Source organism: Protopterus annectens, chromosome 17.part0 (assembly GCF_019279795.1).
Source record: "Protopterus annectens isolate FY-2018-M chromosome 17.part0, PAN1.0, whole genome shotgun sequence".
Taxonomy (NCBI): Eukaryota; Metazoa; Chordata; order Ceratodontiformes; family Protopteridae; genus Protopterus; species Protopterus annectens.
In genome coordinates this window covers 65633340-65657087 of record NC_056751.1, presented here as the reverse complement: position 1 = coordinate 65657087, position 23748 = coordinate 65633340, and the positions used below count along the sequence as shown (strand labels likewise).

General features: G+C 41.1%; 1 protein-coding gene across 1 annotated transcript in view; it reads right to left on the bottom strand.

Annotated features, from left to right (window-relative positions):
* Window positions 1–23748, bottom strand: part of DNAH6 (dynein axonemal heavy chain 6) — a 5071261-nt gene that overhangs the window by 4481296 nt on the left and 566217 nt on the right. Inside the window, exon 14 of the mRNA XM_044059309.1 lies at window positions 3040–3191. Coding sequence (XP_043915244.1) covers window positions 3040–3191 — 152 coding nt within the window. The remainder of the gene's footprint in view (window positions 1–3039; window positions 3192–23748) is intronic.

Sequence of the window (23748 nt, the reverse complement as noted above, 5' to 3'; positions counted from 1 at the left end):
TGATTGGAGAAACTGGCCTCTAGCTTGAAGAAGTTGATGTCTGGTGGGTGCAGCTAGGAGCCAGTCATCCAGGTAGGGAAAAACTTGTATTCCCTGCAGCCTGAGAAGCACTGCAAGTACTGGTACCACTTTGGTGAACACTCTGGGGGCTGTGGTTATATCAAAGGGGAGTAGCCTGAACTGGAAATGCCTGGCTCCTGACCAGAAGCGTAGGAACATCCTGTGGTAATTGTCCATCTTTGTGTGGTAATTCACGTCCTGGAGGTTCACTGAGCACATCCAGAAGTCCTTCTGCAGGTACAGAAGGATGGATTGAATGGTAACCATCCGGAACTTCATCATGGTGACAAACTTGTTTAGGCGGGTCAAGTCCAATATGGGTCTGTGCCCCCCCCCATCTTTTTGGGCACCAAAAAGAACCTTGAGTAGATGCCCAATCCAGATAGTTCTGTGAGGGATGGGCTGGATGACTCGCTTGATAAGCAGCTTGGAGATTTCCAGATTGGCTACCTACCTGTGAGTGGGTGGAACATCCGGGAGAATTTTCTAGGATCTTGGGGGATGAAGGAAGGGGATCAAATAACCCCTGGATATTATCCACTGTACCCATCGAATTGTCATGATGGCTTCCCAGGATGATGGGTATAAGGAAAATGACCCCCCGACTGCCACCAGGGTGGAGCAGTCAGGCAACTATTCAGGGTCACTGGAAGGGTCTGTCTGGAAGAGAGTCCCAAGACCCTTAGTCCCTCGAAGCCCTTCTGCCTCTAGGGTAGTGTCTGAATGTATCATTCCCCGATCTGCCTCTATGAGAAGAGTCTGCCAGTGTGTCATAATGGAAAGTCCTGGACTTCCAGAACAACAGCTTCTTACTACTTCTGTGATACCTGGAATAGGATTGCTGAGGAATAGAGAAGTGGATCCTCATGGCAGACAGGGTCTTGCCATCCTTCTCACACTGGGTCAGAGTCTCTTCATGGATGGTCTGAACAAGGTCGACCCGTCAAAGTGGGTGTTCATGAAGATCACCTTAAAGGGCTCAGAAAAGTTATAGAGTCTTATCCAGGCATGACGCCTAGTAGTGATGCCTGAAATGGCTGCTCTAGATGTGCCTTCCATAGCATAGGAGAGGAGTCTCATAGAGGTGTTAGAAATGGCCTTAAGAGTAGCCTGTCTGAAGGAGAAAATCTTCTTCTCCTCGGCAGACATGGACTCTGGGGTAGACGCAGATACCTCTTTAATGAGTGATCTCTGTAGCTTGGTAATGTGCCATATAATTCAGCTCCCTCAAAAAGAAGGTCGCTGAAGTGTAAACATACTTCCTCAACCTGTCTATTGCTCTCGACTCCCTGTCAGGTGGATGGACAGAATTTTGGTGGCAGCTGCAACCATCAAGGTATCAACAGGGACACTCTTTTGCCAAAGCATTCTATCCTGAGCAGTGCTTAATACTTTATCAGGATGCTTGGGTACTTGGTTCCACAGTGTCTGTTTCCTTCCACTCCCTGCAGGCAATCAGGTCAACCAAGGGGTCCATGGGGGTGGGTTACCCAAGAAGTAGATGGGCCTGCTCCAAACACTTCCAGGAACATCGACTCATCTGGATTGGACATTTGGGAGGACCAGCCACCTTTCCGTCACAGTATTTCCATGATGTCTCCAAAAGAGACATCGTCAGGTGGAGATCTTGGAGAGCCCTCCCCTTCCTCCCAGTGGGTGTCTTCAGTGACAGACTCTGGGGTGGAGTCAAGGTGTCTCCTCTTGCACGCATGCTTCTGATGGACTTCCTTTGGGGGGGGATTCCAGGGAAGAACTGGAAGCCTGGGGCTCCAAAGGGAGGGTAGCCTGGGGGGTCAGAGAAGACTGTCCCTGAAGTGGAGGACTGAAGATGCTGGGCTCAGATTCTGGCTGAGATAAGAAAGGATCTAGAGGGGGTGGCATCGAGGATCTCAACATGGAGGTCTCTAGAAGCCTCTCCACCAAGTTGAACAATGACGGAGAACAGAAGATCAGTGCCGAAACCCTCGGAGCTGAGGAGCCTGATGCCACAGGAACCAAGACCCCCAATCCCATCTGTGCCGATGGGGGAGTCTGTGCTGAGCTGCTCAGCACCGAGGCACTGAGAGGAAGGGATGGCACCGAAAACTTTCCTGCCGACGCCAACCCCTGAGACCCACCGCCGAAAGGACTACAGCTCCGAGAGCCCTCCAGCACTGAAGTGAAAGGTGCAGAGGAACTGAAGGCCATGATTGGCATCGAAGAAACCAAAAACATTGATGCAGGCACCTCGATGCCAGATGTTCTGATATCCACAGGCCCCAAAGCCACATGGCTCTGAAAAGGAGGATGGCTGGTAAAGACATGGAGATGACCCACCGCTCCTGAAGGGGAGGGGGTGGGAAGGAGCCCAGCTGGATCTGGGCCCACAGAAACTGTCTCATCAGATGGTCTACTTCTCTCGCTGACAAACTCCAGGACGATCTGGCAGAGGAAGCCACTGACTCAGGCCTGGAAGAATGCCTGGGTGAGGCCAATGGGATCTCAGGAGGTTCGGGAAAACCTTGGTGGAGGTGAAGACAGCCTTGACCTGGCTTTAGGGGAAAGTTCCCCAGGAGATGGGGAAGAATCTGGCAGTTTCTGCTTTTCTGGAGGTCTGTCCTTGAAGCAAAGCTGTACTAGATTAGAAATGCTCAGAATCCAGGAGCTCAGTCAACCCACTTGTTGCTTGAATGGTGACAAACGATATCTGAGGTAATGAGGGAGAGGGGGCATGATGGGTAGGGGAGGAGCTCAGTTTTGGCACCGTAGCTTAGATATGGTTGACTCAGCACCAGTGTTAGTGCCTGTACCCACAGACTGAAGATCAAATGAAGATGATTTCAGATGAAATAGTTAGGTGAAAAAAATGATATTACTGTTGACCAAAAATTATTTTAATATCAAAATGAATGCACTTGTTATATCAGTTTCAGTTATATGCTTCCCATATTAAATAATCTTACACTTGCCAAGTCCACTTACTTACTCTTTGTGACTCACCTCTAAGCAGCGTAAAGGTGATGGGATTATTTTATTTTTGAGTTGCATTGTATCAATTAGCAGCATGCCCAAGTTTTTCTTGTGCCTAATACTAAGTGCAGCTCTATGCTCATTGTGATACTTTTCCAACTGCTCTGTAAAGAAGGCAACACCTATGAAAAGAAACACAATTAAAATGTTAGTTGCAGGTAGTTTAACTCCAGATCTCTTTCTTTTTTTGCTTTAACCCAATAGCTCTTTTGCATTTACTTGACTGGCCCATTTGTTCCAGCGGAACAGGAGCCATATCTTAATTATGTATCCCTCTTTTGTTTCCCTTTCATAAAGGTAATGTCCCAAATCTGATAAAGTTTCTGGAATTATTGTAAACCATACTGAAAGTGAAACTTCACTATGACTTTTAACATGAACAGAAATCAATGTGCAGTTGGTTGCATTCTCTCCAGCACTTCACTGGCTCAGGACACAGGAGCTCCACACTGAGTACTGGACTGATTATGATGACTGTGTCTTTCTCCCCTGCTTTATGCAGCTTCATCATCACAAGGTTGAAGCTCCTTCTATTTTTCCTGTCAAAGATTGCAGCAATGTGCTTTTCAAAATAATCCTAATATTTCTTCAAATAAGTGGAAAATTAATAATGCCCTCCTGAATAGTCTCTTTAATACTTTGGTGCCAGTACACATATAGTCCTGTCCAAAAGTTGACATACTGTGTTTGAGCCATTTTCAAGAGGGTGCAGAGGCAGATCCCTCTTGTGCATCACTCACTACTGGCCTTGCTTATGATGCTGCCTCTTCAAGCGGTCTTCAAACTTAGACAGCAGCTTTCTACCACTTTGTCATTCATCCTATCTCTTTTCATAGGTTCATAGGTATATACTAGGCTAATGACCACTACGGCTCTTATAAGCCTAGCCCTGCAACCAAATGTGATCCACAAATTTGATTTACATAGCTGGTGATTTACTGACTGCCTATGTCCATCAGAGACATAGGTGGCAGACTGGGGTGAATTTCTGATTATCTATCCATAGGTCCAACTTGAACTTATAAAGGGATAGGTAGGAACTCTGCTTCACATGGATAGGGAACTTTTTCCAGAGAATGGGAATTTTCTCAAAAACATATCTGCCTCTCCAACATGTCCTATTTATGTTGCAAGCAAAATTTAGGTCTTTTAATGTAGTAGTTCTGATGCTGTTTGTTTTGTGAATGTGCATTTTAGGGATGCCCTGTATGCCAAGCAAAGATCACCTCTCAGATGTCTATATGATACCTAGTAAAGGGACAGGACACTGACATGATCAGCATAAGACACTGTATTTACTCCCTGTACTCTATTTGCATCGAATCTTTGTGGACGTTCCAGCTGTTGCATGTGCCTGGTCAGGTACATACTGAAGGGTCATTATATTCTATGATGGGCATGATAAGGGCCAAGTACAGTGATATGATGACCTGTCTGGACCTAGGTGTCATGCCTTAGCTTATAAGTTGTGCAACAGAGAAGGATTTTCTTTCTACCTTGGACACATGGTGGTCCAAGGCTAGGTTGCTGTCTACAAACGTTCCCAGATCCCTAACTAGTGAATAAACTTTTAAGGGTGTTTTATTGATGACATAGTTTTCTGGGTTGGTAGACTTCCCAAAAGGTTGTAAAATGCATTTCTTTGTATTGAGTTTTAAGTCATGGCTTTGTCACCACATGTTTGTCTATATTAGACCTTCATGAAGGGTGTTCTCATCCTGGTGGGACTCAATGACTGCTCCCAGTTTGCAATCATCTGTGAACTTGGTCAGCCAAAAGCCTTAGACATTAGCTTTGACATCCAAGACGCAGATGCCAAAGAGATGTGGGCCCAGCACAAAGCACTGGAGGACTCCATGGTGACTGGCCTTTTTGTAGAGTTGACTGATTCTAACCTCCTGGGTCCTATCAGTGACACAGATAGTGACCAAGTGCATTATTAAGGGATTTATACCTAGTTCCATAAGTTTGTTGTCAATGTCCGAGTGGGACACTGTATCAAATGTTAAAGCCAGGTATAGGTAGGCAGTAGGCATCGTTTTCTCCTTGTCCATTGCCTTAGTGACCTTTTCAAAGAAGTCCACCAGATTCAGTAGGCAAAATATTCCTTTGACAAAGCCAGACTGAGATGGATCCAGTGTCTGAAGGTCTCTTATGTCCCTACTGATAGTTTCCATGACATTTTTTTCCATGACTTTACAAGTAAGACTAGTCAGACTAATGGGTCTGTAGTTTCCAGAATCTGTTGAAGGTTCTTCCTTATTAAAGGGGATGACCACTGCAGTCCTCCATTCACATGGCACAAAGCCTGTTTTAAGACTATAGTTAAATAATGACTTTGGGGCCCTGATAAGTCATATTTTAGACCATTCAGAAGGCATCCTGAGATGTTATTGGGGCCCACTGAGGCTGTGTTCTTGGCTTTAGTGAGTACAGCCAGTATATGTTCCCTAGTTATAACTACAGGGGGTATGTTTGAGGGTATTTTTTGAAGGGATGGTTGTGGGTGAGATGACCCTAAAAATTGGAACTGAATTTGTCCACTAACAGGTTTGCTATATCGCCAAGCTCAGTGAATCTGGCACTATTAACCATCAGTTTGCTCTTGAGGTTTCTGACATTGCTGTAGAAGGCCTTATGGTTAACTTTCACCAAGGAGGCTATCTTACCCTCAAAGTTGGCTTTCCTTGACTCAATTAGCCCTCTTAGTTGCCTATTTACTTTGATGAGTGAGCTTCTATCTTTATGGGAATTTCCTTTCCTGAATTTTACCATATTTTTTTTTCCTTTTGTTGTATATGCTGTTTAATTTTGGAATACCATCAGGGTAGTTTGTTCCTAGGGATAGTCCTGGACCTACTCCTGGTAGGTACTGCAGCATCTATGCAGACAATGACATGGTTGTACAAAGTTTCTGACATCAGTTCAGCATAGGCTGCAGAGTTCTCTGGGTTAGGAGGGGCACTGAGTTTTGACAATCTATAACTTTATAAAAGGTAATTTGCCTTGGAATAGTTCCCAACTGTTACTGGCTTTAACTGGATTACAGAGTTGATTTTGATTTTGAAGCAGACAGATTTGTGGTCAGAACTTACTAGGGAGGGTGAGACATGGGGGTGCAGCATTCTTCCGTATTTGTAAGCACAAGTTCCAGTATGTTAGAGCCCCTAGTGGGTGTATTCATAATTTGGTCAAGGGTGTTTGTATTTATGAAGTCTAGGAAACTCTGTGCCTGTAGATGTGAGGCTGTGTAGGATTTCCAAACTACAGACGGGTAATTAAAGTCTCTCATGAGTAGTGTGTTAGATTGAATGGTAAGTGTCTCCAGTAAGTTCAAGTACGCATTATGAGTTTCTTGGGACATGGAGGGTGACATATAGCTGGCTAGGATATGGTATGGGATTTTGTCTATGGTGATCTGCACGTGGAGGATCTTCAGCACATCATCCTGTTTGATCACCTTAGGGGTTTGCTTGTCATTGCTGTATATAGAGACACCTCCTCCTTCAGCCCTCTTCTGTGCAGCTACTTGTCTAAAAGTGTGGAAGGCACTGAAACCTTGCACTGCCAGGGTACTGTCTGCTACTTTAAACCATATCTCGGTAACTGCACAGATGTCTCCATTCTCGAGTGTGAGGAGGGCTTGGAGTGAGTGTAGTTTTTTTTTGTTTAGGCTCCTGGCATTGAGCAGTAACACTTTGAAGTTCAGCTGAGTTGATCTTGCTATGTTGGCAGGTTTGTCAATTTGGTATTGCTTAACAAAGGCATTATAGGGATGGATAAACTTTTAACTAGTATTCAAATACCTAGAGGAGAGAGGTGCAGACCATCCTTAGCAAAGCAATGTGGTTTGTTAATCATGTTCTCCTAAGCTGACAAACATTGGATCCTCTTAGAATGACACCAGAAAAACAGCCAGTTGTAGAAATCAGTCATTTTTGCTCACATTATGGCATCATCTTCAGTGATGGTAATATGCTGCTGAATGCTAGGCTCATACCAGCTTGAGACACATAGTCTTTCTTCATATAGTCCAGGGAGGTACCTCTTAGGTCATTTACATCTACGTGGTCTATGATGGAATCACACCGATACCTGTGGTGTAATGACTTGAGTGCATGTATGATTTGGTGGATTCTCACTACAGATGAGCAACTAAAAGTTATCTTCTCCTTGTTCAGCCTAGTTAGAGGGGCACCAATATATCTTACAATGAAGTTCTTTAAGACGAGAGTCCTGGGAAGTGTAATTGCTTGCCTTAGGGGCTTAGTGTTTGGGGCTCCACTGACAGGGGCAGTATACATGGTGTTAAGTGTTTTTTCTGACTGCTGTTGGGCTTGCTGAGGCATAACTTTGACAATGGGTGATCTAGGCGATCTTTTCTCTTCTCAAGAAAACAACTTTGTAGAACACTCAAAAAGTTTTACTAAAGTTAAAGTAGACTATATACAGCAGAGATCAGTGATCTACTTCCTGTATAATGTAAGATATAGTAAAAAGTACCAATTTGGAATGACATTGTTTTCATAATTGTCTTCTTTTCCTTTTTGAAAATTATGTTGTCCACTCCCCCTGTAATGTGTTGCCATACTCACAACATATTACATTCAAAATGAATGTTTCAATGACCCGTTTATGTACACAAATGCCCACATTATGAGATCAAATAAATCACATTAATTTAACTACTTTTCTTACCTTCTCCTGTCAGCCTCTGTAAGCCTGTTTGTTCATGCAAATTAAAGGTGGCCTGTTAGACAAATACAGATGAAAGTCAGGTACTTACCATACAGATAGTTTGTATGATTAGGTACAGCCTTGTGAACCTGTAAGACTGAAACCTCAGACTTTCAGTCAGCTATGCAAATGAAACTTTCTCAGGCTACCAACCCTTTACCCATAATAATAACAACAACAGCAACAATGTCCACCTCTGTCTCTTATGCGAGCAGCTTAAAAGTGAAACACAATAATAAAACATCTCTGCCATGTGGCAGGGAGAAGGAGGTTGGCTATGCTGACAAGGATGGACCTGCTCATCCATATCTGTCAATATGGTTATGTACGTGACTTTTGTATCTGGCATGATAAGTTCTATCCTCATCAACCAGTACGACAGAGTCCCACGCTTATTCTGACTGAAATCTAGAGATCTCATCTAGATTGTATTGTCTTGCAAAAATATGCAAAGTGCAGGGAAGCCTAAGTAGCAGGTGACAAACATCATCTAAAGAAGCTTTTCTAAAAAACTCCTGAGATGTAGCAACTGCTGTAGGCACAACACAACAGGCACTGTTTTATTGTATTTTTCACTATTAAGTTTATACAGTCAGTAACCCACTTGGACAGATTACCATTTTATGCTATTTTTTTTTCTTTTACAGAAAATGATAATTGTGAAGGATTTCTTAATGACTTGATTCTGTCCAAATAAAATTTGAACAGACTGTAAATGACCGTGCAATGCTCACTGCTTAAGTATTGTCTTCAAGTACAATAGTTCAGAAAAAAATACAGGCAAATAAATAGATCTGTTAAGGACTGTTTTAGTGGCTACCTTGTGCATAAAAAATGGTTTTGTCCACAGTGACACTCAATCCCTGTGAAAATTCACAATAGCAGGACTGACACATAGAGCCTGTAATTCAGAAATTCTTCTTACTGAAGAAATGGCCCATAGAAAAGGCATCTTCCAAGACAAGTACTTCAAATTAGCTTTGACAACAGGTTCAAAAAGAGACAAACTCAAATTTTTCCAATGTGAAATACAAGTCTGAAGAAGGGACAGGATCCTTAAAAGTTTGTCATATCTGGAATACACCTCTAAAGAATGCTCTTCAAATGTTCTCTCCATGGTATCCTTTCCTGCAACTATTCTCACTTGCCTCTTCTAATGTCTTCATACCTCTCTATATAATGATATGCTGTTATCACTGTACCATACATAAGTCACCTCAGTCATTATGGCTACATCTTATCCAAAAAGCTCTGCTAAGCATAATTTCATTTTTCCATCCATGTTTTGACTTTGTAAACTGCTTCTTGAACTAAATGTAACATATTTTCTGTCTACAAATACACATATATTGTATAGCATATCATTGTATCTGTAAATATCTTTTGTTAATTTCTTACCAGGCTGTGCCTGCAAACTGTCCATTAAGATCAGTGCACTAGCCTGGTAAACAAATATATATATATATATATATATATATATATATATATAATATATATATATATATATATATATATATATATATATATATATATATATATATATATATATATATATAGATACATATACATATCTATATATCTATATATATATATATATATATATATATATATATATATAAATAAATGGGAAAGGTAATCCATAACAGCCGAGACAGGAGGTGTAAAGGGCCTAACCCTTTTGAAATGGCAAAACAGAAAAGTGTGTCCTTTACTCTTTTATGGTTCACTGTTATTAAGTCTCTGGGTAGAAGTAAGAATGTAGACTATCCTAGGAGGGTATGAAGGGTTTCTGGCCATTAACCAAAGGGAGTGAAAATCCAGCTGTCGATTGCTGGAGTGGTGACATAGGAAGGAAGACATTATGAAAGAAAGGCACAGATGTAGAAGCTTCTCCAGAATGAGAGGTGAAGCAGAGGAAACCATACTTGCTGAGTACAGGATGGAACTAAAAGAATGATTATAAATTTATTTTGCTTGACTCTCTCTATGAACTTCAGAATGAGGACAAATGAGTGAAAGTGCAAGGAAGTCCATAGGTTCATAGGTTAGTACTAGGCTATCGGCCCTAGGGCCTATACAAGCCTAGCAATAACAATTCCCTGGCTATTTCTTCCCACAGTATTTACTTCCCTGGACCCCTGTCTAGCAGGGTGACTGACGTGATCCCTGGGGTGAATTTCCTAACTCACATTCAATCATCAAGGTTCCTTTTGAAGAGGGCCAAAGAAGCACTCTGCTTGACATGTATGGGCAGTCTATTCCAGAGTCTGGGGAGTCTCTGGGTCAGGAACCTATCCCTTCAGCATGTTTTGTTCATTGTGATAACAAGGTTTAGATCCCTGGAGCGTGGGTCTCTGAGGGATTTGGATTTCATTAAGTGTAGCATGTCCAACAGCTCTGGGTTTCACATGGCCTTGTATGTTAAGCAGAGATCGCCTCTGAGTAGACGATATGTGACAGAGTATAGCTGGAGTTTTTTTAGACAGTCAGCATAGGACATCTGCTTTAGGCCTGTGAGTCTTTTAGTAAGGTATTTCTGCAGCCTTTCCAGTTGTTGCAGATGTCTTGAGAGGTACATACCAAACGGGGCATTGTATTCTATAATGAGTCTAATGAGGGATGAGTACAGTGGGACAATGACCTCCTTTTTTCTGGATGAAAAGCCCTTAGTGATGAGGTGTGCCACATAGAAGGATTTCCTGACTGTTGTGGCGATGTGGTTATCGAAGGTGAGATCACTGTCAACCCGTGTCCCTAAGTCTCTTATCACACTTTCAGTGTTTGGTGTACTGCCACCTATGTGGTAATTCATGGGTGCATGCTTTTTTCCCAAAGGGGATAACTATATATTTCTTGGCATTGAGCTTGAGCCCATGACTCTGGCACCAAGCATCTGTTTCTGTAAGGCCCTTTTGTAGAATATCCAGATCATTTGGGGATTCAATAATGGTTCCCAGTTTGCAGTCATCTGCGAACTTTGTTAGCCAGAGTCTCTTAGTGTTGGCCTGTACTTCAGAGAAGTAGATGCCAAACAAGAGCAGTCCCAGGACTGAACTCTGAGGTACTCCACTTGTCACTTGTCTGGAGCTGGATTTGGAGATGACTACTTTTATAGTGTGGGTTCTGTCAGTAAGCCAGTTGGCAACCCATCGAGTGACGTAGGGATTAATGCCCAGCTTAGTAAGTTTATCTATGATTCCAGAGTGGGGGATGGTGTTGAAGGCCTTGGCGAGGTCCAGATAGGCTGTGTGGACGACTTTACCCTTGTCTACTGCTCTGGAGACTGATTTGAAGAAGTCAATCAGGTTCAGGAGACAAGATCGGCCCTTCACGAACCCAAACTGCATGGGGTCCAGTGTTTGAAGGTTGCCAATGTCTTTGTTTATAAGTTCCATGATAATACTTTTCATGGCCTTGCAGATCAGGCTCGTCAGACTGATGGGGCGGTAGTTCCCAGGATCCAAGGTGGATCCCCCCTTGTGGAGTGGGATAACTGCAGCTGTGCGCCACTCAGTGGGGACGAAGCCTGAGGAGAAGCTGTGATTAAACATGACACTTAGGTGAGGTACCGGTTCATTCTGTAGTTCATGTAGTACACAGCCTGGAATGTCATCTGGTTCCATGGATGCTGTATTCTTAGCTTTGGAGAGTGCATTTTTTACCTGTGTGGCTGTTATTACTGGAATTGGGAAATCTTTTGGTACAGAGATGGGCCCTTTTGGGGGTGAGAGGGGGTAAAGTTTGCACTGAATCGATCTGCCAGGATATTGGCAATATCCTTGGGATCAGTATAATTAATGCCATTCTGTTGTAGCTCAGAGCAGATCTGAGCATTGCCATTTAGAGTCTTGACATAGCTATAGAATGTCTTGTGGTTGTCTTTGGAATCTTTGGCAATTTTATTTTTCTAACTAGCTTTGGAGGATTTTATGAGGGATCTCAGCTTCTTACTGAGGCCAGTAAGGGAGTTTTTTGCATCCTGGGATTTTCCTCTCTTCTGCAACAGTTTCTTCTTTTTGTTGTAAAGATTGTTTATGGCAAGGGACCACCACATTCGTTTCCTATTTTTGGAGGACAGCATCTTGGTTCTATCGGGGATGGCATGATTCATGCACGAGTGGATGTGCTCATACAGTGCCTTAGTGTATTATTCAGCTGTCGACCTTTCAGTTCCTGTCTGCATGGGTGTCATGAAGTTTGTCACTTCTGACTTGAGTAGCATGAAGTTGCTTTGGAGAATTTTTTTACGGAGGTTTCCTTACTGGAGGGTGGGGGTGGGATGTGGATGTCAAGGGTGATTAGCTTATGGTCAGACCTGACCAATGAGGGGGTGACCATAGGTGTGGAGCATCGATTCCCCATGTTGGTAATGATCAGGTCTAGGATATTGGAGCCCCTGGTGGGACTAAGGATTTGTTGATCCAGGGCATTGGAATTTACAAATTCCAAGAACCGTAGGGCAAAGGTGTTGGTACACGAGTAGTTTTCCCAGTTAATAGCAGAGTAGTTGAAATCACCCAGTATTAGGGTGTTTGGTTGTATCTTATTATTTTCCAGTATGTTTAGAAAGGTGTAGTGAGAATCTTGGGGCATGGTGGGAGATCTGTAGCAAGCTACAATTTGGACTGCAGTCTTATCTAGTGTTAATTGCACCTGGAGAATTTCAGATGCATCGTGTTGGGCAACTAGCCTCGTGTTGTGAATATCCTTGGTGAATATGGACACTCCTCTACCTTTAATGTTTCAGTCCTGGTTTGGTGGCCGAAAAGTGTGGTAAGAGTTGTAGCCTGGTATTGCAGGGATGCTCTCTGGAGCCCTGAACCAGGTCTCAGTTACTGCACAGATATCGATGTTTTCCATTTTTAGGAGTGCCTCGAGAGAGTGCATTTTGAGGTTTAGACTTCTAGCATTGAGTAGCATTACCTTCAGATTTTACATGCTTGTACCTGTTACAGTGATGGTGCTGTCGTATGAACTTTGCCTAAAAAAGGCACTGTAGGGGTGGCAGAGCCTTAGCCAGTAACCTGAATGCCAGGGGCGACAGGTGCAGACCATCTCTGGCAAAGCATCGTGGTCTGTCGATCATGTCGTCCCAGGCAGACAAATAATGGATCCCCTTTGAATGACATCAGAAGCTTAGGAAATTGTTGAAGTCCAGCAGGCCATTTCTGGATAAGATATGCCTGTGGCATTCCCTTGGAAGATGGGCAGAAAACAAAATTGCTGCAGTTGAAGATGGTCAGGGATACAAACAGGTCACATCAAGGCTTCCCCAGGAACAGGCTAAAAGACCAGTCCTGTGACACCAGTAAGCAATGAATGAGCCTGCCAACTATGGAGCTGGACTCTCTAGAAGGTAAGTCCATTTCCTTACCTTCATCACTTATCAGCATGGGTGGGGTGATAAGTTCCCATCCTTCCTGACTATACAGCATGACATTGGCACTATGTCAGTGTGGACAGCAAACACATGCTAAGATAAGGAGTCCTGGAATGACATTAGAATGAGGAGGACCACTATCTGTTGCTGATCACGCACTTTGGGCTGTTTGCCCTTAAAAATGTCTCTTCCAAACCCTAAGGCAAAGGTGTCTGTTGTGATAGCTACTGTGGGGGAGAAAGTTAAAATGGGCTGCACAGAAACAGATTAGGAGCATGTGACCACTACTACAAGTGTGTCTTGCATGCCTGGGAACCTTTTGCCTGGAAAAACAATGCAGCTGTCAACTGTGAGCATTGTCCTTTCAGAGCCCACTAAAGGATCCTCATGGAACACCTAGCATGACAGACTATATAATTTGTTGCTATCATGAATCCCAGTGTTGTGAGGCAAACGTGCTTTGATTATCTGAGAATAAAGTAATTAAGATACTGCCAATTGCAAAGAAAGAATCCTGTCTAATGGAAGACAGGTCTTGCAGGACAAAGTGACAAGAATGATTCTGTAAAGGTCAGGATATGGGCTGGCTCCTTATGAGACTTTGCAATGTTTACAGTAATCCCCAAGGATTAGAAAAACTCTAGAACAGACTCTCACAATGCAATTAGTCTGTCTAAAGCCAGTGCAGCTAGGTAAGAAGACTAATCTATAGCTTTTGCAGACTCTGGTTCACTGCAACTAAAGGCATACATTTGGTAAGCACCATAGTGGCTGAGGCAAGACTGAATAGAAGACTCCAGAACTGATGATGGCTGGTTCTAAACTCAGAAGTGCAGAATCCTATTAGACTTCTTAGTAATCTTTACGTGGATTTCATAGCCTCAGTTGTCAAAACAGCACATACAGTCTCTTTCTGGCAGGCAAGAAGTTTGGACTCCACAATGACCATCCATAGTATTTCCTTGGGAATAAACTTGTTGAGGTTGCTTAGATCCAAAATGATAGGGTAGGATATGGGGCAATGGAAAATGAAGGGTATGGTGTACCCTCTGAATATTATTTCCTGAATCCACTTGACCTGTGTGCTGGCAAGCCACACAGGCAAATGGAGGGATAGGTGACTCCCAACTGCTTCCAGGCAATTAAGCAAATCTTCAGAGATTCAAATGCTACATGCCAACAGGAGGATGGCAGTCACACTGATGCTGTTGATTATTCTTGTCTTTGAGTGGTATGTAATCTGTAAGTTCACATAGCTAAACTTGCTCATCTAAAACCTCTAACTGCCTTGTTCTTATTGGCACACCACCACCAGTACAATAAGTGATGTTAACTGTGCTGCATTCTTGAGAAGGGGCTCTATGAAGTCAGGAAATTCACACCAACAGTCATGAAGGTTTTGCCCTCCTTTTCCATGTTCCCCAGCTTTTCTTTACCAAGCAATTCACATAAGGCATATGCATCAAAGTGGATTAAGGAAAAACACTCTAAGATCTTCAGCAAAATTAGTACGGCATAGCCAAGAGTGAAAGTGTTTAGCTATACTGCTCTAGCTGTACCATTCATTGAATACTGTGCCAAACAAATGGTGAGACCGGATATGAAGGATGCAATTGTTGCCTGCAAGAATAGCTTGTTGTTGAGGTCTCTCTTTGGCAACAGACTAAAATATCTCATCAGCCAGCTTTTCCTAGAAGTACAACATATGTGTCAATTAGTTGTCCATCACTTTGGATTCTTTATCAAGAGGGTGGACAGTAACACTCTGCAGAGCAAAAGTCTTTTTTGTGGACTACCACAATGGCAACAAATTCTGTCACAGTAGTCTGTAACCAGAAATTCATCTGGCATCCTTTGAACAGGTCAAGAACTGAATAAAAGAAGGGCTAAAACAACTCTAATTAAACAAAGACCCCAAACCACCGAGTGTTGCTGAAAAAGACCACACATCCATAAGCAAGTACTTAATCATCTGCTACAAGAAAACCTACTCACACCAACTCAACATGGCTTCCGCCCCACACATAGCAAAGCTACCGCTCTTGTATCCTTTACTAATAACATTGCTCAAGTCAGGGATAATAGCAAAATAGCATCAGCCCTCTTTCTGGACCTGATGAAAGCATTCAACATACCATACATCACCATAAACTCTCCAACCTAGGTTTCTCAAACTCCACCACCTCCTGGTTCTGTGATTACCTCACTAACAGACACCAGGCTGGTAGATGGAACTCTTCCTATTCCCCCTTTCTAGCAGTTAGGACAGGGGTCCCACAAGGATCAATATCAGGCCTTCTCCTCTACAATGTATTTACCAATGACCTTTTCTCATCCTGCCACCAATCCAATCTTATTCAGTATGCTGATGACTCAACCATCATCAACTCTGCTGACAACATAGTAAACCTTCAATCCCTTACACAAAACTCACTCCACTCTATTGAAAACTGGCTACAATCCAACCATCTCCTGCTAAATGTGAGCAAAACTAATCTACTACTTTTCCTACATAAAATTCTGGAACATGCAAAACAGAACTTTTCTGTAACATCCCTTAATGGAACTAAAATTTCTGTTGACACCCAAACAAAACTCCTTGGAGCAATAATTGATGATGAACTTAAATTCAACCATCACATTCATAGCTCAATAAAAAAACACCAAAAACTAGGTCTGCTTTACCGTCACAAAAACTTTCTTCCCTGTGCATCCAGGCCATCCCTTGCCCAGTCCCTGCTTCTACCATCCCTACTCTGTTTCACCTATTCTTACCCATATACAGAGTAACCTAATGTCCAAACTAGAAACCACATATAACAAAGTAGTCAGATTTGCTGCAAATCAGCCTTACAAATCCCATCACTGCCTCTCATTAAAGGCTTTACACTGGCCTGAATTTTCCAACTTACTGCCTCAATCCCAACTCCTTATAGCCCACAATATACTAAACAATCCTAAATCCTGCCCATCCCTTGCAAATTCTCTGACACTTTATACTCCTCAACTCCCACTAAGAAGTACTAATCAATGCTTTCTTGAAGTTCATAAGCCAAACAAAACCTTTGGGAAAATACTCTATTGTCACTCAGTTGCAAAAAATTGGAACACACTCCCTTTAGCCCTTAGACTACTTAAAGACAAAAATGCCTTCAAGAAATAGCTTAAATCTTTTTTCCTATCAAATTGGATATGTCCATGCTCTAAACTAATATCCAAGAAATATTCAGGGATAACCTAACGTAACTGTATCTCTTCTAGCTCTCTCTCTCTTACTACTACCTACGCATTTTTTTTCCATCATATTCCATACTAGTAAGCTCATGTTACACTCAATTCCCATAATCCCTTATTACTGTTCTTTAATTTATTTATTAACTTCCAAAGTTCACACAACTTTATCTGTATATTTATTTACTTCATGCCCAGTACCTTGGTTCAGCAATGTATTAGACCTTAGTCTTACCATATTTCTGCTTAGTTTCTTGCCATACTACGTCAAAATTTCCATATATGTATTGTATCGTATTTCTATCCAGTATATATATTCCTTTACTGCATATTATGTAATTACTTCAGAAGTATGTATACTTAAAATGTGATCTGTGTTTATCTTTGTTCTTACTATTTGTTTACTTAAACTTTTTTTTTTTTACGGAGCTTTTCTCCTTGGGTCTCTGCTGAAAAAGGGCTTCTATGAACCCACACAGACTAACCCGGTTAACAAATGTAAAAATAAATAAATAAACTTAAGTGCTTTCATTCTTTTACTTACAGAACGTCTTCAGGATAAAACATACTACAAATCACAACCTTTTAAAAACAGAGTACATTGACATCACAAACCAGTCATCCAATCAAATACATATACTGCCAATCAATACAATCTGTATCATTTAATAAACATGCAAATAAGCAATAAATACTGATTTAAACCTAAATACATTTATATTTTAACAGGCTTTTAACTGAAATAGTTTCATTTAAGCCTGTACATATCAGCACATAAAAATACCTGCCATCTAAGTTCTAAAAACTCTAAATAATTATTAAACTGGTCAACAAAACTACTTGAATCAACTTCCTGTATAACTAAAAAATACAACTTTCGAAATGAAATACAATTCAAACTGTGTCTTGATAGAGCATTATTCATATCTTTATTTTGTATTGCCCTTATGTGCTCACTGATACGACAACCAAGTGTTCTTGTTGTCTTCCCAGTGTAAAAACAATGGCAGGAACAACAAGTAGCAAGACACACTAAACCTACACTCTTACAACTAAACCTACTTTTAGGTTCAAAAACATAATTAGTATGTTTAAACAGAAAACTACTTTCTGGGTAGATAAATCTACAACATTTACAACCTTTACAAGGGAATGTACCTAGTGGTCCTCCATGAAGCCTATTGTTACTTTCTTTAACATGCTCCAATAAATATTTTAAATTACATGCTCTCTTATACACAAAATTAGGCTTCACCCCAATAGCTTCACTAAGGTCCTTATTCTCTAATACTACTTTCCAATTCATCTACATCACAGAAACAATGTTGTGATGATGATGATGATTCTGGTACAGGAGGAAGATGTCAATGATTTCTCCTATAGTCCACACCCTCGGAGTTTACCAGGTAAAATCTTAGCTTTGCACAGATCCCTTGACCGGTTCAAACCTTTCATCCTCTGGATTTGAACTGTTACTCCTTCCCTCAATGGACGAAGTAATCTGCTTGATCTGTCGTAACTGGACTTCTGGATATTAACCTTTTTAAACAATTGAGCCTTGATGTTTTTATTGTTCCTAACTTTAGGCCTCAATAAACTGGAATTAATGGGTAGTGTAGTTTTGGTTTGTCTGGACAGTAGTCTTGGAGCAGGTGAGCCAAGAATATTGTCACGGGGTATGTTTCTGAGATTAAGCAAATTCAAGAACTCATCGGTATTGTCCCACTTTGACCTTTCAAGTGATTCCTTTGCACTGCATGTTCAGCTAGACCATTTGACTGAGGATATTCAAGACTGCTAGTGACATGAACAAAATCCCATTCTCATGCAAATTTCTGAAACAACTGACTAGTAAATTGAGTACCATTATCAGAAAGAACTTTATGCAGACTACCATGGACTGAGAAATGGCATTTTAACTTAGTAATAGCAGCAGTGGATGTTGATTAGGTAGGAGATCAATCTCAAGCCAGTTTGAATAAGGTTCTACCAAAACTAAGTAGTTTTGATTGTTCCACTCGAGGATATCAGTGGCTACTGTTGACCAAGGTAGTTCAGGAACTGGACTTAGCTGAAATGGTTCTCTTTGCAAATGCGGTTTAGTACAATTGCACACTGAAGAAGAAGAAATTACTTTATCAATGTCTTTCGGTAATGAAGGCCAAAATACCAATTCTCTCGCTCTTCTCTTAGAGGATGCGGGGTGACCACGATGCAAAATCTGGATATATTCTTGTTGTAAGGAAGTAGGAACAACAATTTTAGGACCTTTGAAAATAATGCCATCTTCCATCAACAATTCATCTCTGTTTGGAAAATAGGTTTGCACTTCAGGTGGTACACTAGATTGCTTTGATGGCCATCCAACATCAATGCAGTGACTGAGCTTTTGCAAAACTGGATCAGTCTTTGTATGATCTCTTAACATCAAGTCTAGTGGTAGAAAAATTACACACTGCCATCAAGTCAAAATCAAAATTATCTGCGTCAAGCTGTTCAGTCATATTTCTGGGAAATTTGTATAAGGTATCAGCAATTTGCCTTTCATATAGATCATTTCAAAGTTGTACTTTTGCAATTTCTTTGTAATCTCGTTGGAGCCGAATGCATAGGCTTCTTTAGAAAAGTAACTAGAGGTTGGTGGTCAGTTTTGATCTGAATAACTCAACTATAAATATAATCATGAAACTTGAAACATACAAATACTATTGCCAAAAGCTCCTTCTCAATTTGAGCATACTGCATCTCAGGTGGGTAAGTGTTTCAGAAGCATAGGCTACTGGTCTGCCCTGTTGAAGTATAACTGCAACAAGACCAAATTTTGAAGCATCATAGTAAAGAGTGACTGGTTTGTTCACATCACAGAATCTTAATGTAGGTGTGGTAGCAATTTTCTGCTTAAGGTCTTCAAATGCCTTCTGGTGTTGCTCCAATCATGACCATGCAAGATTTTTGTGTGTTAGCTCTCTTAAAGGTGTTTGTCAACTCACTGAAGTCTGGTATAAACTTGCCTAAATAGTTGACCATGCCTAGGAAATGCTGTAGAGCTTGCACATTGTCTGGTGCTGACTTCTCAAGAATAGCTGCTTGCTTGGTCAGGTCTATTCTCAAGCCAGTACTGGTAAATAAATGACCTACATGTATAACTTCTGGAAGTCTGACTTTGCACTTCAGAGGATTGAGGTTCAAGTTTACTTCACATGCTCTGTCTAGAACTTTCTTTAGGTTTCTGTCATTCTCCACCTCACCATTGCCTCCAACCAATAAATCATCTACTATTATGGCACAAGGATAATCCGAAAAAAATTGCTCCATTGCACACTGAAAGACTTCACTTGCAGAATTTATTCCGAATGACATCTTTAGGAATCTGTATGTGCCAAAAAGACTAACAAAAGTGGTTAGAAATGAGGATATGCGATCAAGCATCACTTGCCAAAATTAACTCTTTGCATACAAGACAGAAAAAATTGTGGCATTTGGTATTAGAGCTGAAACCTCTTCGACTGTAGGCATTGGATGATACGGTCTCTTCAATGCTTTGTTCAAATCTCTTGAGTCAATACATATCCTGATTTTGTCTAAGCCTTTTTTGTGAGCTGCTACCATAGACAACACCCATTGAGTTGGTTCTGTGACTGGACAAATCACAAATCACACCTTGCTGAACCATTTTATCCAACTGAACCCTAACTTTATCTTGCATAGCTATCAGAACTCTTCTCACTGGTCTGACTACTGGAGTGACCTCTCGGTCTAACTTCATGGAATACACAAATGGAGGTTTGCCCAACTTGTCATCAAAACCATCAGCATACTCTGAGAAAACAGCTTCAAAAAAATTAGAACTCGGAAATGCACTCATGTGATGAACTTCTTTAGCAAAAGAAAGCAGATTAATTCTCAAACTATCTTTGAGATCTAATAAAGACTGTACTGGTCTTTAAGTTACATAGAATAACAAGTTGTAACAGTTCTTGGCCAAATAACATGAAAGCATCACTGAGCCTTTGGTTTGAATTTCTTCACCTCCATAAGCAACAAATTTTGCACTACTGGCCACATTGAGTTATTCATTAGTTCTCACTTTAGCAAATGTGTCTGCTGATATAACATTACACTTTGAACCAGTGTCTACTTTAAGCTCTGTGGATTTTCCATTAATCCAGACAGTACAAAACACTTTGCTAATAAATTCACTGTATCAGCTCTTTCACCAAGTACTAATGCACCATCTACATAGAAAGCTGACTGTTTCGGCTCTACTTGATCAACTAGCTTCTTTGTGCGACCGTTCTTTACAGCTGTGTGAGGTCTACTTGATTTGCAAAACTTTTGGAAATGGTTCCATTTTTTTACACTTGTGACATTGCTGACCAAATGCTAAGGAAGTCTCTCTTTTAGACTCATAATTTGCACCACAATTGCGACCATTGACAATAAAGCTAGACTTGAGTTTTGTTATTCATGCTTGTACTTTACTGAGCTTGCTCCCTTCTTAGAACTTGCTGGAAAGCTACATGTCTTCCCAGGAAACCCTGTAGCTGCCACGTGCTTGGACCTGCTTCTGTTTGCCACGTGTTGTATACTATCTACATTTGCTCTGGAGGCTACTGAAACCATGCTCTTGTCACTCGCATGCATACTTATGTGTCTGTCACCTCATGGATTTGACAAATCTCTATGGCTTTGCTCAATGTTAAATCACTGTCACGAAGCAAAATCCTTCTCACAGCAGCATTATTAATACCACAAACAAGCCTGTCCTTTATCAGCTCATCTTTTAAGTCACCAAACCAACATGTTTTTAGTTTTGTTTCTCAGGTCAGTTATATAAGCTGCAAATGTTTCCCCTGGTTTCTGATCTGTCGTGTAAAACACATGCCTCTCTAAAGTAATATTTGACTGGGGGTTACACATTTCTCTGAACTTGCGCTTCAAACACTTGGGGTCTTTCCTTGACTCTGCCTGTGCAACAATATGACTGCTTTCACCTTCTCCTTCATATACTGCTGGTGCATACACAAATGAATGCTCTCTTTGATGGCCTCTGACCCAGCTAGGTTTAGCAAAATGAATACCCTGGTGCCTGCATCTCTATCCATATAAGCTGCTTGTATAAAAATATCGTACTCTTGCTCAAATATTCTCCAATTCCCTGCAATATTCTGATCAAATACAAGAGGTATGGGGCTTTCGAAATCCACCTGCCATATTACCACATACCAGTGAATGTTTTTGCAAATAAGCACGAACATGCACACATGCACATATGCCAGAAATATATGCCAGTATTTGTAACTCTGAGCAAAGCCTTTGTGTTTCTGAAATTATAACTTTTGGGCTTTTTGAAATTATGCTAATGGACAAACTCATAATACCTTTGAATAATTGGACTTTGTGAAATAAGTCTCATGAGTACTGTAATACTCTCGTAATTATTGTTTTTCAAGAAATCACCTCTTATCAGTGTAAGAAGCATATCAAATAACTGCATGATGCGAATGAACTGGGTTTCTTGCCACAGAGTCAATAACATTTTGAAGTAATTGCACTTTGCAAATAAACTATACATAACACACTGAAATTTCCCCAAAATGGCGGTACCTTGTTAGGCAACACTTTACAGTGCAAGAAACACTCTGTAATGACACCACTTTGTGAACAGACACACCCAGCTCAAGAAACATTTTGAAATGGCTATACTTTGCCTGCACTTCATGAAATAGTTGCACTTTGCACACAATAAACTCTTTGAAATACATGCACAGTAATAAGCACACACTGTAAGCAATTTCTACACACTTCGAGATACTCCGAATAACTTTAGTTATGCCCCTGATACAATATGAAGTCATAGTTATGCCAAAACACAGCAATTTGCCAAAACACATGCAGTCGCCTTGCTTTATTTTTGCTTAATGTGCCCTTTTTTGCCCTTTTTACATTTGTTTTGCTCACTCAAGCTCTTTTTATGCCCACTGTACTTTTCTTGTGCTCGTTTTATTCTAAGCATGACCATTTTGCCTCAAACACACTTGTTTTGCTTTAACATGCTTGTTTTGCTTTGCTCTTAATTGTTTCATCAAATACCTTTGTTTTAAACATTTCTCTTAGTTAATAAACCTTTTGTGCCTTCCGCTTGCTTAATAATCGGTCCGTGCCCTTGGAATTCCCCCATTTTGTCTTTTTTACCAAACAAACAGTTTGTGCTACTTCTCATTACCTTTGATTCTTTTCTGGGTCTTTTTATGCTTGTTTCTCTTAGTTTTACCTTCACTGTCATCTCTGCACTCATGGCTCCGAATATTATTCTCTGCGATCCCGGTTATGACACCATGTTGCTCTCCTACTTTGGACACAGTAGAAGAGTCTTTGTGGGTTCTGTTCAAGCAGCTTTATTTTATACAAACACATCACTATAGAAGTTTACTGACTTTAACTAAAGTAACTTATATACAAACTAACAACTGCGATCATGCATGATCATGCTCTGGCTGCTCTTTCAAAATGGCACTAGGGATTACATGTGTCTGGAATTTATATGTGCAGATGACTGCAAATTAGGAGCTGTCAATGAATCCCCCACTGACACAAATATTTTCCAAGAAGGGCTGACACAGGCAAACAACTGGCATTGGAGCCATGGACTAAAACTAAATGCTAAGAAATGCATAATAGTACCCTTTGGGAAGTCATCCACCCCTGGTAACTATCATATTGACAAAACACCATTAAAAGTCAACCCAGTTGTCAGGGACTTGGGGACACTCATAGACAGTAATCTAACCTTTGACCATAACATGTCTACAGTAGTGAGGAAATCATTCTAAGTTGTTCAACTTATAAACAAATGTATGGCATCTAGGTCCAAGGAAGTCACTGTCCCACTGTATTTGGTAGTCATCAGACCTATCATTGGGTACAATGCCCCCTTTGATATATACCTAACCAGGCATATCCAACAATTGGAACTTCCACAGAGGTTCTTCACTAAAAGAACACAGGGCATAAATAACATGTCCTGAACAGACCATCTCAAGGCCCTATCGCTGTTTTCTGTCTCCTACAGGCTGTTGATGGGAGATCTATGCCTGGCATACAAGCCATTGTCAGACCCCATTTTGATGGATCTCCTGCATATCTGCAAAACAATCCACACCAGAATTACCCATTCCAAATACTTAAACCTTGCCTATGATATAAATAAGACCTGCTGGAGAGACAGGCATTTATCCCAGAGACTACCCCTTCTCTGGAACAGGCTCCCCATCCATGTGAAGCAGAGTTCCTCCTTAACCCAATTCAACTATAACTTGCACAACTGGATA